The sequence below is a fragment of the Microcaecilia unicolor genome, chromosome 3 (genome assembly GCF_901765095.1).
Source record: "Microcaecilia unicolor chromosome 3, aMicUni1.1, whole genome shotgun sequence".
Classification (NCBI taxonomy): domain Eukaryota; kingdom Metazoa; phylum Chordata; class Amphibia; order Gymnophiona; family Siphonopidae; genus Microcaecilia; species Microcaecilia unicolor.
This window is the reverse complement of record NC_044033.1, coordinates 340,885,703-340,900,545: the sequence shown is the minus strand read 5'-3', so window position 1 is coordinate 340,900,545 and position 14,843 is coordinate 340,885,703. Positions and strand designations below refer to the sequence as shown.

Genomic DNA, 14,843 nt, shown 5'->3' with positions numbered 1-14,843 from the left:
TTTGCATTTCCTTATGCCGTTTCTTATTATTTTCAATTGGTTCCTTCTTCCATTTTCTGAAGGATTTTCTTTTAGCTCTAATAGCTTCCTTCACCTCACTATTTAACCACGCCAGCTGTCGTTTGGTCTTCCGTCCTCCTTTTTTAATATGCGGAATATATTTGGCCTAGGCTTCCAGAATGGAGTGTCCCACTGGTTAGCCTCCTTCCACCAGGTCTCAGAGATGCCTATTATATCTAATTTTTCATTTAGTGCAATATATTCTAACTCTCCCATCTTATTTCTTAGGCTCCTGGCATTCGCATATAGACATTTCAAACTGTGTTTGTTGCTCCTATTTACATCATGCTTAGTACTTGACAGTACTAATTTGCAATCTTTTGTTGATTTTTATTTTTATTTAGGGACACCTGATCTACTACGGTCTCTTTTGCAACCTCACTATCAGGATACCCTATCTTCCCTGTTTTGGTGATATCTTTGAAAGATCCCTTATCCCGAACCATGCGCTTTTGAGCGACTGTCAACCTTCCCCCCATTTCTAGTTTAAAAGCTGCTCTATCTCCTTTTTAAATGCTGATGCCAGCACACTGGTCCCACCCTGGTTAAGGTGGAGACCATCCTTTCGGAATAGACTAAACTAGATCCTGCAGTGGAATAGGGAACTAATTCCAGCAACTATTTCACATAAATGTGGGAATTTGTTTTTTGAAAATTGCTAATTAGTTTCAATCAATGTGTGACGAGTAAGGAATAAAATTCCTATAATTTTTTGATTTGATTAAGTATCATATAATAGATTTTCTTTGTATAACTGAATCTTGGCTTAAGGAAGATAGTTTAGTTATTTTGAATCAACTCTGTCCCCCAGGCTTTTCTGCGTTTTTCCATGCTAAGAAAAAAGGGTAGGGATGTATTATTCATTTTTAAGAATTGCTTGGATTTTAAGAAAATGGATGGGATGTTCTTTTGGTATATGCAGCCCCAGGAGTTAGATAGAGTATTTAGTTAGTCTAAAAGTACCTCTTTCAGATACTATTTTGCTTGGTGATTTTAATTTATATGTTGATATGTCAATGAATGATGATATGACTGGTAATTTTTTGGTTTCCTTAGATGCATTGGGCTGGAAACAGGTTATTGGGGTTCCTACACATAGTGATGGACATAGTCTAGATTTAGTTTTTGTACTGAAATTGAAACAGCAGAATTTTTTGAATGTTAATTTGGTTGATTTTGTACCTTGGTCGGATCATGGCTTAATTTCTTTAGGGATATTTTATTGTAGTGATTTGAGTGCTAGGAAGACGATCAAGGTATTGTGTAATCGAAAACCATTTGAGGTTCCAGACTTGAAGGGAGAATTGATTAAAAATGTGTCTGGTTTAAATTTTGCAGAGAATGAGTCTGTGGATGATATGGTTGAGAAATGGAACGCTATTCTATCTGATTCCTTGGATGTTTTTGATCCTATGATGAAATATACTGCCAAAAGATCTTATAGACATCCGTGGTTTTCTAATGAACTTAGATTGAAGAAGCAGAAATTAAGTCTGACAGAGAATAGAGGAAATATCCTTTGAGGGTAACACAAATTTCTTATTTGGATAAGATGGTAGAGTATAGGAATGCTACAATGAATGCTAAATATGAATTTTAAGATAATGAAATTGAACAGGCATCATCAAATGCAAAAGAACTGTTTTTGGTATTTTCGACTCTGGTTCAGGAAGAAGGGAATAAGTACTCTGGGTCATTATTAATTTCCAATAATAAGTTTGCTGAAGGGTTTGTGGGAAAAGTGAAGTGGATCTCGGAGCATTTTAATGAGTTATAGTTACCGGTAAAAATTAGTTGTCCTTTATAAGTTAGTGAATTGTGAGTTTCTTTTAATGAGATTTCTCTAGATACGATTGAGAGAACTTTGTCTAGGATTAACAACAGTGTATGTAACACAGATACAGTTCAATGCACTTAAGTGCAAGGGTCTGGGACCAAAGAAATGCATGCAGTTAACCAGAGCATGCACTTAACCGTTGTGACCCACAGAAGCTTGACATCTGATAAACGTATGTACAGTACTGTTTATTATTATACATACAGTATACAGTCTCAGTTAACTGACATTAGGCTTTACTTAAAGTAATCAGTTATAGTCCTCTGTACACTCTTGGGTCTGTGAGTTCCATAGACTATATCTGCCAGACGGTAAAAACTGTCATAGAACTGACATCCAGTGGCCTCCAGATAGGCCCGCACGGTGTTGAGACTCTCCAGCGCTCTTGCAAAAGTGACAGGAGGAGGTTGTTGAATTTCATCAGCATGTGCCTCGCTGCTCATTTCTTCATCTGTTCCATCACCAGCTGTTGTTGCTTGCGTGCAGGCGCATATCTCGACATCAGAGCTGTCTTCAGCTGTTTGTAGATCGTAATCAACAGCTACGTAGCGATGGAACTCCTCTTCAGTAACACCGGCTGGTATGTCAATAACCTCTTCATCTGACACGTTTGCAACAGCTGCATCCCCCTCCACATCCTTAACAAAGCTTGCCCTCCTGTAGCAGTTCACAATGGTTGCCTGTGTAACATGATTCCAGGCTTCTTTCTGCATATGTAGAGAATCCAACAGTGATAGATTATGAGCCAGTGCAACAGCATGTTTATCCTTGCCAATTTGGTCATCCATAACGCTCATCAGACAACGTAGCACAACAGCCCGATAATGTTGTTTGAAATTGGCTATTATGCCCTGATCCATAGGTTGGATCAGAGAGGTGCTGTCTGGTGGCAGGAAGACCACCTTGACATTAGACAGCCTGACATCATCCCTGTGTGCAGCAAAATTATCACAAAGCAGCAGAATCTGACGCTTTTGTGCCCGCATTCTAGTGTCTAACTTCTTTAACCACTGCTTCCAAAGTTCCCCAGTCATCCATGAATTTGCGTTAGCCTCATATGACACAGGAAGTCGCTTAACATTCTTGAAGCAACGGGGCTGTTTGCTCTTTCCAATGACAAGGGGTTCCAACTTCTCACTCCCATCCATATTGCAGCAAAGGAGGATCGTCAGTTGGTCCTTCGATGTTTTACCTCCAGTAATTTTGGCATGTTTGAATGTAAGTGTTCCATCAGGAATCGCTCGCCAGTAGAGACCATTTTCATCAGCATTGAAAATGTCATGAGGTGCAAACTCGTTCAAGATGGTAGGAAGAACTGAAACAACCCAATTTTCAGCACCAAAGTCATCAGCGTCTTGTTTTTCACCATGCTGTTTCTTGAATTTTATGTTGTTCCTCTCCTTCCATCTTTCCAACCATCCAACAGTGGCTTTGAATTCAGTTAGTCCAAGACTTTCAGCTAGCTGATTAGCTTTCTCCATAAGCAGTGGACCACTGACAGGAAACTGTCTGCTACTGACTTGAGAAAACCACCGAAGAAGATCATGTTCTACATCCTCAGCTTTTCCCACCCGTTTACGTTTCCAGTGTAGATTTGTATTGTTTTGCCAGTCTTCCAGAAGCTGGTCTTTCTGCTTCAAGATACGTGAAATTTGATTGGGATTGACACCACATTCTTTAGCAATAGATGCTTGACTTTGTTTGTTTTCTAATTTTTTAAGAACTTCTATTCATTCAGCCAGTGTTATAGTCTTACAGTTGTGCGACGACACTGCCACCAGTGTACACTCTAACAACATTCTTTCGCTTATTCTGCCTGTGGCAGTTACCCAACAAGATTTCAAATTTACCGCCCCTTTGGCACGTGCCAATCGGCTTCCATATTCCGTGCGTGCGCTTATGCGGAGTCTTTCCTGCAGAGGAGCAGTCTTAAACCATGCATATAAGCAAATCTTGCACTTATCACTGGTGCACTAAACCGAAGTTTGTCCCCATAGAAATTGATGGTGCCAAAAACAGGACCAAAGTACGGCATGCAGTTAAACAGAGCATGCACTTATCCGACGTGCACTGTACATATTCTTAGTCAGAAGAAAGAATCCTGCAAGCTTAGGCTGAGGACATTTCTCCCCCTGCCCATCAGGACCCTTAATTGTTGTATATTGTGCTAGCATGTTGTACAGGTATTTTCTCAGAGGATCCAGACATTTGGACTGAGAAATATCTTTTGAAGCATCTCTGGGGCTGCCCTCACCCCAATGAGTGGAAGCCCAGATACATCAGCAATAGGCAAGGGGTAAAAGACATTCCTCCTGCTAGTGAGGTATGGTGGGGATCAGGCAGTGTGTAGAGCCCCATGGTGAACTGGAGAAGTATATTGGGAAGAGGATTTGATTGTGGATAGGGAAGGGCCATTATCTCCTGTGGGGTCAGGGGGCTCTTGATGTCTGGCCAGGAGAGAGTCTTGATGTCGATGATGCTCCAGAGACAGGAAGGGATGTGGTAAAGATTGAGGCAAATAGAGATATAGGTAGAATTCCCCTGTCTAACTAGCCTATTAACTTTGGTCCAGTGAGAACAGCACAGCCCAAAGCATAATTTTATGCAAAGAGTGTACATTCAAAAGCCAGGCTCACCTTAATGCTGCATATAAAGTCTACTGTGCATTAAATCATCTGTTAGCATGTATACTAAATAAATCAAGCTAACATCAACCTCTTTCCAATATTAGAGATAGGCACCCAGAAATTTTTGTTTTCATGTTTGTTTGTTTGTTTTCAGATGGAAACAAATTTCATTAAAAGTGCACACTTTTCTTAAAGAGTGTGTGCCTATTTGCACGTGGTGCACAATTGATATTACATGCGTGCGCAAACCTGTTTTAATACACGAACTATTGCACAAGTGCACACATGCACCTATCACATAGCACACACATGCTTTAATAAAAGTGTGCACTATTCCATGGATTCTATATAGGTCGTCCCAGGGGCATAGCCAGACCTATCATTTTGGGTGAGCCCATAATTAGGATGGCTGGGTCTTCCAGGTTCAACGTTCAAGGTTAGATTTATTTGATATACTACCATAAAAGACAAGCCATCCAGGAAGACTCAAACAACAAAAAAGGAAGAGGAAAAGGAACAATAAAATAGAAAAGCATAAAAGACAGAAAGGAGGAAAAAAAAACCAGTATAAAAATGTGTAAGCTTTGCAAGTGGTCCAACAGGACACACCAACCTACCCCCAATGCAAGCCAAGAGGGGGAGGGAAAGAAGTTCATACAGTAAAAGCCTTTTGAAATAAGTATGTTTTTAATCTTGATTTAAAACTAGAAAGAGAGGGCTCCAGACAATGATCCAAAGGGAGTCCATTCCACGTCAGGCCCACCACATGAAACATGGACTTACAAAATGCATTGTGAAAAATCTGACGGAAGGTGGGAACAGCACGGGAGTAAATATCCTGGAAGAAATGCCAGTAAACTAGTGTGAAAAATTACATGTACTAAAACCAAAATTTTATACTGCAATCTGTACTGCACAGGAAGCCAATGTTCTGAGCATAGCAAAGGGGTAACACGATCAAATTTTCTTGCCCCCAAAAGCCGCTTAATGACAGTATTTTGCACTATTTGAGGCCGCCAAATGTCGATAGCGACCATGCCTATGAATAAGGCATTACAATACAACTACTATTTACTACTATTTAGCATTTCTATAGCGCTACAAGGCGTACGCAGCGCTGCACAAACAATAATCCAAGTATGTCAGGAAAAAAGAATGCAAAAGAACGCACAAGGCTTTAGTTTCCAAGAAATGCCATGTCAAACGTAACTAACGTAAAACATCTTTCAACAACAGAGGAAACATGAGGATGAAAAGATAAAGCTGAATCAAGAATGACTCCCAAAACCTTGAGGGTCTTACTCACAGGAATGTTAGTGTTCACCAATGGGAGGGAAGTAGGGACTGAGTTGGCCCGCCCTCTAGAAAAAAAATAACACTGTGGTCATATCTGGTTTAATCTGCATTCTATTCATATGCAGCCAATGAAAAATAAACTGCAGCTTAGTGTCTAAATCAAGCAGCGCAGAATCAGTGATTGAATCCATAACAGCAAGAAGCTGAATATCATCAGTGTAGATGTAGGGAGTAAGCCCCAGCGATTCAATTAATGTAAGCCAATGGTGCGATAATTATGTTAAATAATAGTAGCACCTGAAGGGATACCTGCGATATCCCACAATCAAGGACATAAGGCCGCAAATTCTCACCCTGCCATTGGACAGAATAAGTCCTGTCAGAAAGAGAAGAACGAAGCCAAAGCCAGGCTTTCCCTACAATACCAATTTCCTGCAATCTAGAAAGTAAGATTCCATGATTGACCAGATCAAAGGCTGCAGAGAGGTCCAAAGACAAAAGAAGGACTACTTTACCCTGAGCCAAGGAATGAATGCACAGTAGTAAGCATACTCAATAATGCTAGCTCAGTATTGTAATTTTGCGGAAACCAGTTTAATTATAATTTAGTATATGCATATAGTCCACAAGCTCTGAGAGATGTACAAGAACCAGATGATCACTAACCTTAGAGAGAAAGGGGATGCTGGCAATAGGACGATAATTAGATACAATGTTCTTGACCAAATGAAGTTTTTTTGGCCAGGGCCCAATAAAGGTTGTTTTCTAAAAAGAAGGCACTAAACCCAGAGCAAAATTATGGGTCATCATACATTGAATGAAAGGGGCTACCAGGCATTTAAAGCCTTCAATAATACTGAAGTGAATGGGTCATGAGGAGCTATAGTGGGACATACAGCATGAAAGGCCTCCATAATCTGAGAAAGAGAGGGCTGAGGAAAAGTATACGTTCCTCCATTTTTGTGGTGTTCCTCCTCTGAGGAAACATAGAGACAGTTGTATCTAGAGAAAGTAGTGGATAAAACTCCCCACCACCACCACCACCACCACCACCACTTTGCCCTGCATCTCTTTCTCTCTCCTCCGACTCTGGATCCAACATTAGCCCCCCGCCTGTGGCCTGGCAGCCCTACCCTGGTCTACCTCGGCATCGCCGCTGGCAAAGCAGCGACACACCTCCGTTGCCTGCACTGACATTGCAGGTTTCCCTCTGCCATGTCCAGAAAACAGAAGTGACATCAGCGAAGGCAGGATGCAGCAGAGGGAAGACTGAGCTCTTTGAGCAGGGACTGTCTTTGACACCTCTTGTTGATGGAAATACTAGGTCCAGAAGGTTTCCTTTCATTCTGAATCTGACCCTATGTGTGCACAGTGAACACTCTAAACAGCAAACAACATTCATACAGCGCTGCGTATGACTTGTAGCGTTATAGAAGTGATAAGTAGAAGTAGTAGTAGGTTGGCGAACGTAGTGGAGGTGTGTCACTGTTGCACCAGCAAAGATACTCATCAAGGTGGAGGGAGCTGCCAGGCCACAGGAGGGGAATGCCGGACCCAGGGGCAGAAGAGAGGATAGTGAGCTAGCTGCCACCCAGGCCCACCCATAACTATGTCACTGGGACGCCCAAGCCTGGGTGTGTAGGGTAGATGCTCACGAAAATTAATTAGTAAACAGGACATAACAATTATTGGCATTAATTGGCACTAATTTGAATTTGTGTGTGCCTCTGCCTACACATTATTCTATAACGTGGCACTCAGAGTGACTCGTGTGCAACCCAAAAGGGGGCGTGTCCATGGGGGGCATAGATGGGTCAGGGGCATTCCAAAAATTTGGTGAAGTGTTCTACAATTCCCGGATTGCACACCAGAATTTACACCAGGTTTCAGCAGGCATAAGTCCTTACACTCAAAATTAGGCACAGGAATCGGAACTATGGGGGAAATTCTATACATGGTGCCTAACAAATCGGCATGGAAATCAATGATGATTTGAGCGTATTCTATAAGCAGTGCCTAGATTTAGGTACGATATACAGAATATGCTTAGTTGATAACTCAACACCTAAAACTACACACCTCCATTCACACTACGAAAACGTGGCATAAATCCCTGCACGTAGATTTACGCACATTGGACCATATTCTATAACTATGAGCGTAAATTTCAGAATGCCAACAAAATGCCCATTTCCCCACCCATAACCACACACCTTTTTGCCTGCGCCCGTTAGAAGTTAGGTGCACTGTGTTACAGAATGCGCTTGGCGAGTTGTACGTGTAAATTCTAATTATTGCTAATTAGTGTTCATTATTTATTTATTTATTAGGGTTTATTGACCACCTTTTTGAAGGAATTCACTCAAGGCGATGTACAGTAAGAATAGATCAAGCACGAGCAATAGGCAATTACAGCAGTCAAAATATTCAAATAACAATACAAAGTATAGCATAGTATACTACTTACAATGTCAACGCAATGCATAATAGAACATTATAACTGATAGTGAAGGGTAAAGCAAAGATGGAACATATAGATAGGTAAGAGAGTAAGAAGAGTTAAAAAGTAGGTGACTGATTTAGAGAAAGTTGCAAATGAGATCGTTGCTTGCTAAGAGCTGTTATCAACGCTATTAGCTTGTTAAGCCAATTAAATTACGTGCATTGTTAAAGAATACGCTTGGATTTTGGCATGGATCTCAAGGTGCACTATATAGAATCTGGGGGGTGCTATTCTATATAGGGTGCTTGGCGCAGAGCAGCCTTTTTAATGTAAGAGTTTAGCTTGAATCCTTCTGACACCTAAATTTGGGCACCATATACTTTTACTTTACTTTACTTTGGGCCCCTTTTACTAAGCAGCAGTAAGCCCAACGTGGGCTTACAGCTCGCTAAACAGGAACTACTGCCGGGATACCACAGCAGCCCAGCAGTACTTCCCACCCTTAGTGCGCCGTCATATCCAGTGCTAAAAAAACGATATTTATTTTTATAAAGCCAGAGTGTACCCGGCGGTAATTAGGCAGTGCCACGTGCTGCCCGGTTACCGCTGGTTTAGCGCGGGAGCCCTTATCGCCACCTCAATGGGTGGCGGTAAGGGCTCCGCCGCCCCCCAAAATGGCTGTGCGGCAATTGCTTTACTTGACACATGGCCATTTCCTACAGAAAAGAGAGACTTCCCTTTTACTCGCTACGGAAAAAGGGGGCCTCGGCACGCGTAAAAAACAAGCACCGACGGAAGCAGGCCCCTCTTTGCCACAGCTTAGGAAAAGGGGCCCTTTACTTCTTATTAGTCTAAAGCATTCCCAATCTGAGTTCAGCGCAACTTACATTAAGAGATCAAGTACAATGTTACATTTTAGACGACACATTTCAAGAAGAAAAACATTGCTACATTTTAGGGTCATAATGGTTGTAGTTGGGCGGTGAGGGGGGGGTGGTATTTGGGTGATGTACACATTATCCCTCATTCCCTAACACGTATTTTCTAATACTGATCGTACTGTCACTGGTATATCGTTCCACCATTTTGCAAATAGACAGGATAAGGTTGATGAGTGTACTGTCTTAAATCTGACACCTCTTGTTGATGGAAATACTAGGTCCAGAAGTTTTCCTTTCATTCTGAATCTGATCCTATGTGTGCACAGTGAACACTCTAAACAGCAAACAACATTCGTTTGAAATGACTGCCCATCCATATCCTAAAGTAGCAGGCATTTAAAATATAGGCCATAGAACAACATACAATAATTTACTGAGGGTTATAGGGAAAGACATGAAAATCAACACAGATTTTTGGCCTAGGAATCCTGTCAGTTGTCCTGGTGAGAGTTCTACTGACATATGGACTTTTTGGGATAATATTCAGTAGGTCTCTAGGAGGGTGATTCTATAATATATTGTCTAGGATGAGAGGGCAAGCAGGTGCCTATTTCAAGCCTATTCTGAAAAGAAAATAGACACCCTCCTTTTCTTTGTAGTAATTCTAGCAGGAGTGACAAAAATGCACATATTTAAAACATGATCACTTTCACCACCTCTGTAGCTGATGTAAATTTCTACACCTAGATGTTAGCCGTAAATTCACCACTAGATAATCAGCCCGCAGCGATCAGTGTTTTTTTTTTTTTAATGCTGAGCACTATGGGTAGAAATAGCCAAAGATCTTCAATGTTAGATCATGTCCAGGCACCTGATTGAATATCTGTGGCTAATCCAGAAATGGCTAGCTGTCGAAGCTTTTGCAAGTCCCAGCCAATATTCAGCTGGGACCTGCATAAAGTTGAAGCAGGTTCTCTCACACCCTCTAATTTCCCCTCCCTCCTCCCTCCCATGACAACAGGAATCTCCAGAGCGAAAGACCCCCCCCCCCCCAAGCCAACCTTTTCAGTCCCTGGTGGTCTAGAGGGTGGGTTATGCCCACTCACTTCTGCCTGTCGTAGCTCCTTTTTAAAATGACTGCATGACCACTAGTGGCAGTCTCACAGCACTTATCCCCCTCAACCTTGCCTTCCTCCTCTCTGTCTCCCTCATTTTTGGATAATATCCCCAAGAAGTTAATGGAATGGTAAAGGTGGGAAAAAAACCTAAGTCACCGAAGATAATTTATGCACATAACTGCGTGCCCCATCCATGCTCCATCCAAACTCTGCCTTTGCACTTGTCCACTGGCACAACATAATTTCCTGCTAATCAGTGTTTGATAAGAGATCATTTACACGTATCAGTGACTGTAATACCACCACTGACATGCATTCTTTCTCCTAAAATCATGTGGCTCCTTATAGAATCCCCACCCCACCACCACCACCACTATTTGCTTAAAGTTAACTGGATCACTTCTTCGGTATTCTTTAAGTAAATATTAAGCCGATTTATGCAGCTGAACTGGACCGTGGATATGATGTCTGAAAGTTAAATGGATATCTTTCCCTGTTATCTACATAGCAGTATTTATCAGTGTTATCCAGTCAGCTTTAGGCTGTGCCAGTCACATGCTACTCACTCCTCCCAGACTTAACCTTGATGTCTTAACAAAAGTGGTCAGCGGGCCCAACAATTTATGTGCTTAACACCAAAGTTTAACTACATAAATCATTTTAAATATTAACTCCTTTGGATTTAAAGGTTGTGACTTATTTGCATTCACTGTTTTCACTGCATGAAAAATTCTTTCATGCACATTCAGTTTGGATATCCAGAAAATATGACTGACTGGAGTTCCCCCAGTGCAGGTTTGGGAACCACTGAGCAACATCGTTCAGACAGAGGAAAGGCACAGAGCCTCTTCTAGCCTCAAGAATCAAATTGTTAAGGTTTGGAAATTATTCTACTATAAACATAAATCAATGTGGTACATCTCTACTAGGGCTGGTAATAAATTACTCTAAATGTTTTTTTACATGCAATAATTTTAAAATTATCTCTTTCAGAACTGATAAATGTGCTTACATAAATTAATAACATCAGCACTCATAAACTCTAGGCAAACATTTGAACTCTTTATTCTCAGATTAAGGACCTGAGAATCAAATAATCAACAACAAAAGAAAGATTGTGATAATCCCACAAGTGTAATTCCCATGGACCAGATTCAGAATGTAGGCGTCCTTTTACTACAGTGTGCTAATGGATTTGGGGCCTCTTTTTGCAACATGATTTTGTCTGTGGAAAAAGATCTTAGGGGCCCTTTTACTTGCCGCGCAGCAACCCGGAATTTCTGCCGGCCCAACGCGGGTGCTGGCAGTAGCTCCACCCCCCAGCGCACGCCATATGTCCACAGGGGGTTTCCCGGCGGTAATCAGGAAGCATCATGCACTGCTCAGTTACCGCGGGTTAGCACAAGATTTGTTACTGACACCTCCATGGGTGGCAGTAAGTGCTCCCTCCCTCAAAATGACAGTGCAGCAAGTGCGAACTTACCACACGGACATTTCTTTTTTCGTCCTTTATACCCGCTGCGGTAAAGGGGGCCCTTGGTCACGGCAAAAACGCCCACCGCCACTAGCGCCTTTTACTGGCTGCGCTTTAAGTGGCATCAGCGCACGGGAAAAACCTATTTTAGAGCTGCTTGGTAAAAGGGCCCTATTATGTTTTATGTATTTATTAATAGTTGCTATTTTGCCCCAACACAGCCCTTAGTAGGGCGAAACATGGCCATGTCAGGCTTTTTAGTGTTTTAATATTATTGTGCTTAATAAACCTCTGATGATGCACATTCTCCATTGCTCTGCTGTTTCTTGGTGACGGATACCCTGTATCGATCTGCTTTCCACTACCACCAAAACCTTGGGAGGGTCAAGAGCCTTGTTGCAAGTTTTATGCACAGTTGTTTAAGACTCCAAAAATACAACTAAAGGACATGGGGCTATTGATGTTCAGGACTGGAAATAATTATGTTTTGGACAAGTTTTGAAAGTTGTTTGAAGGATGTATCCCCCGCCAGAAAATGCAAGTTTTTTTTCTAATTTACACAACCTCAGGGGGTCTTTTACAAAGGCGCGCTACCATTTTTTTCGTGTGCCAATGATTAGTGTGCGCTAAATGCTAGAGACGCCCACTGAAATATATGGGCATCTCTAATGTTTAGTGTGCGCTAAAAAAACTAGTGTGCCTTTGTAAAAGAGGCACTTAGAGGCATATTTTCAAAGCACTTTGGGAGGCTAAGTTCCATAGGTTTCTATGGAACTTTGGGAGGCTAAGTGCTTTGAAAATATGCCTCTTAGTGTCTCCTGATTTTTGAGTTTGGGGAAAACCGAGAAGCTGTGAGGTCCAACAGAATATTCTGTCTCCTCATGGAAGAACTCCGGCATGAAAATGAATGTTTGCCTGGCCTGAATAGCCAACGGCAACATTTTTATAATGACTGCACTAAGGGGTCTTTTTAACAAAGGGCCCTGCACTAACGGCGGGGACTGTTTTTCCCATACGCCAGGACCCATTTTACCGCAGCGGGTCAAAAGACCCCAGGGACACATGGCCATGCGGTAAGAAAACTCTTACCGCATGGCCATGCGACGGGGGATCCCTTACCACCACACACTGAGGTGGCGATAAGGGCTCCCGCGCTAACCCGGCAGTAACCAGGCAGTGCGAGGCAATGCCCGATTACCACCGGGTTACCGAGGTGCAAGCCATTTCTGGGGTTTTTCTTTATCCCTGGAAATGGCGCACGCTCAGTGTGGGACTACCGCCGGTGGCCGAGTTGGGCCGGTGGTAGCCCCAGACAAGCGAGCGATAAGCCTACTGTGGACTGCACTAAATTCCATTTTATTTTTGTTACTAAGCCTCTGCAAACAAACAGTGTTGAATATTAGTCCACCCCGGCATAATATTTAAACCTTTGTCAACAGTTAAACAAAAAGTTGTGCGATCACGTTTCAACCACTAGAAAGTTGCCTTATTGTGCAAAGAACTTACTACCTTATCCATGTGAGAAAAATGATTTGTGACTTACTCGGTCCAAGGCCTATGGAAAAAGCAGCAACAAAAGCAAGTAAGCTTGCCAAGCATGTCCACTTTAAAGAAGCTGGAACTGGACTGTCAGTTTGCGATGACTCAGAGGCGTCTCTTTGTTTCACTGTAGATGAATGAGATCCATGTCTCCAGCTCCACTCTTCAGTCCTTGCAGTTTCCAAGTTTTCTTGTGTTATAAAAGGGGATCTGCTAGATGAAGTTATACTAACAAACTCTGTCCGGTGAGAACCACTGCTGAAGTTCAAGTTTCTTGGGTCAGGAATATATGAATCTTCCTGTGACTGGTTGGGTTGAGTATGGCTTCTGCAAATGCTACTGAAATTTACATCTATTTTTAGACTTACAAAGCCCATAATGATCAATGATACAGCCATGACTGCTGACCCAATGCAAAGAAAGCGTTTACTTCCTACTTTATCCACGTACAAGATGGCTGGTATTGTGCTAACTACTTTAACTACTCCAATTCCAGTAGATGCCAGGCTGGCTGCTTCATTGCTATCAAAGCCAACTGACTTCAGAACAGTAGAAGCATAAAATACAATGTTAGGCTGTCCTGTAACTTGCACAAAAAATACTAATGTGATGCCTATTAACATTCGGGCCCTCATGTTGTCCTTGGAGCGAAATAAATCCAGAAAGCTATATTGGTGTTCGGCTTTAAGGGAAGCCTTAATAGCAGTGAGTTCCTCAATAGTGTTAGTGGCTGGCATGAGCTTTTGGAGCACCCTGCTGGCTCGTCCATCGTGGCCTTTCATAAGTAGAAACCGAGGGCTTTGTGGAAGAAAGGACATTGCAACAGCTTGTAAAGTGGCTAGTGGAATAATTAGACCAAACATGTATTTCCAGCCATGAGAAACAGCAGCAAATGCATAATTTGAAACATAGGCAAGAAGAATGCCTACTACAAACATCAGTTCATTTAAGGATACCAGTAGGCCTCGTCTGTGTTGTGGTGCAATCTCAGCAATGTAAACACATGTCGCAATTGCAGAAAGAGATATGGCAACTCCTATGGCAACACGTCCTACAATGAGAACTTCATATGCTACAACAGATATCAACAGCAGATTTGCCAGGACAAGTAGACATGATGATATAATTATAGTAGGTTTTCTTCCATAATGGTCTATCAGGAAACCACCAGTGAGTGATGCTAGTAAGGCTCCAGTCAAAAGTGAGCTTACTACTATTTCCTGTTGTGGGCAGCTAAGCCCCAATAAACTGTGGAGCTGAAGAAGGGCTCCAGAGATTATCCCTAGCTCATAGCCCACCAGAAGTCCACTTACAGATGCAATGACAGATGAAAGAAGAGTAAATGTTCCACATCCTAGAATTAAAGAAAAGTATAAATAAGTTGCATCATGTATATATATATATATATATCATAAACAAATATTTTATATTTTTAGAACATATTTCCAATTTTAATACAAGGTAGTCTACAACTGTTTGTACATAACTGTTTGTTCAGGTATGGTATTAATTTAGCTTTTGAACAGTGGTGCAAGCTCAAATTTCAGACTCCAAGGAAAATGTTGACA

At 41.8% G+C, this 14,843-nt stretch overlaps 1 protein-coding gene across 2 annotated transcripts in view; it reads right to left on the bottom strand.

The window, feature by feature from the left end:
- SLC2A12 (solute carrier family 2 member 12) overlaps positions 1 to 14,843 on the bottom strand; it is a 106,942-nt gene that overhangs the window by 78,318 nt on the left and 13,781 nt on the right. For both annotated transcript variants that reach the window (XM_030198457.1, XM_030198458.1), the window contains exon 2: positions 13,280 to 14,629. In XM_030198457.1, coding sequence (XP_030054317.1) covers positions 13,280 to 14,629 — 1,350 coding nt within the window. The remainder of the gene's footprint in view (positions 1 to 13,279; positions 14,630 to 14,843) is intronic.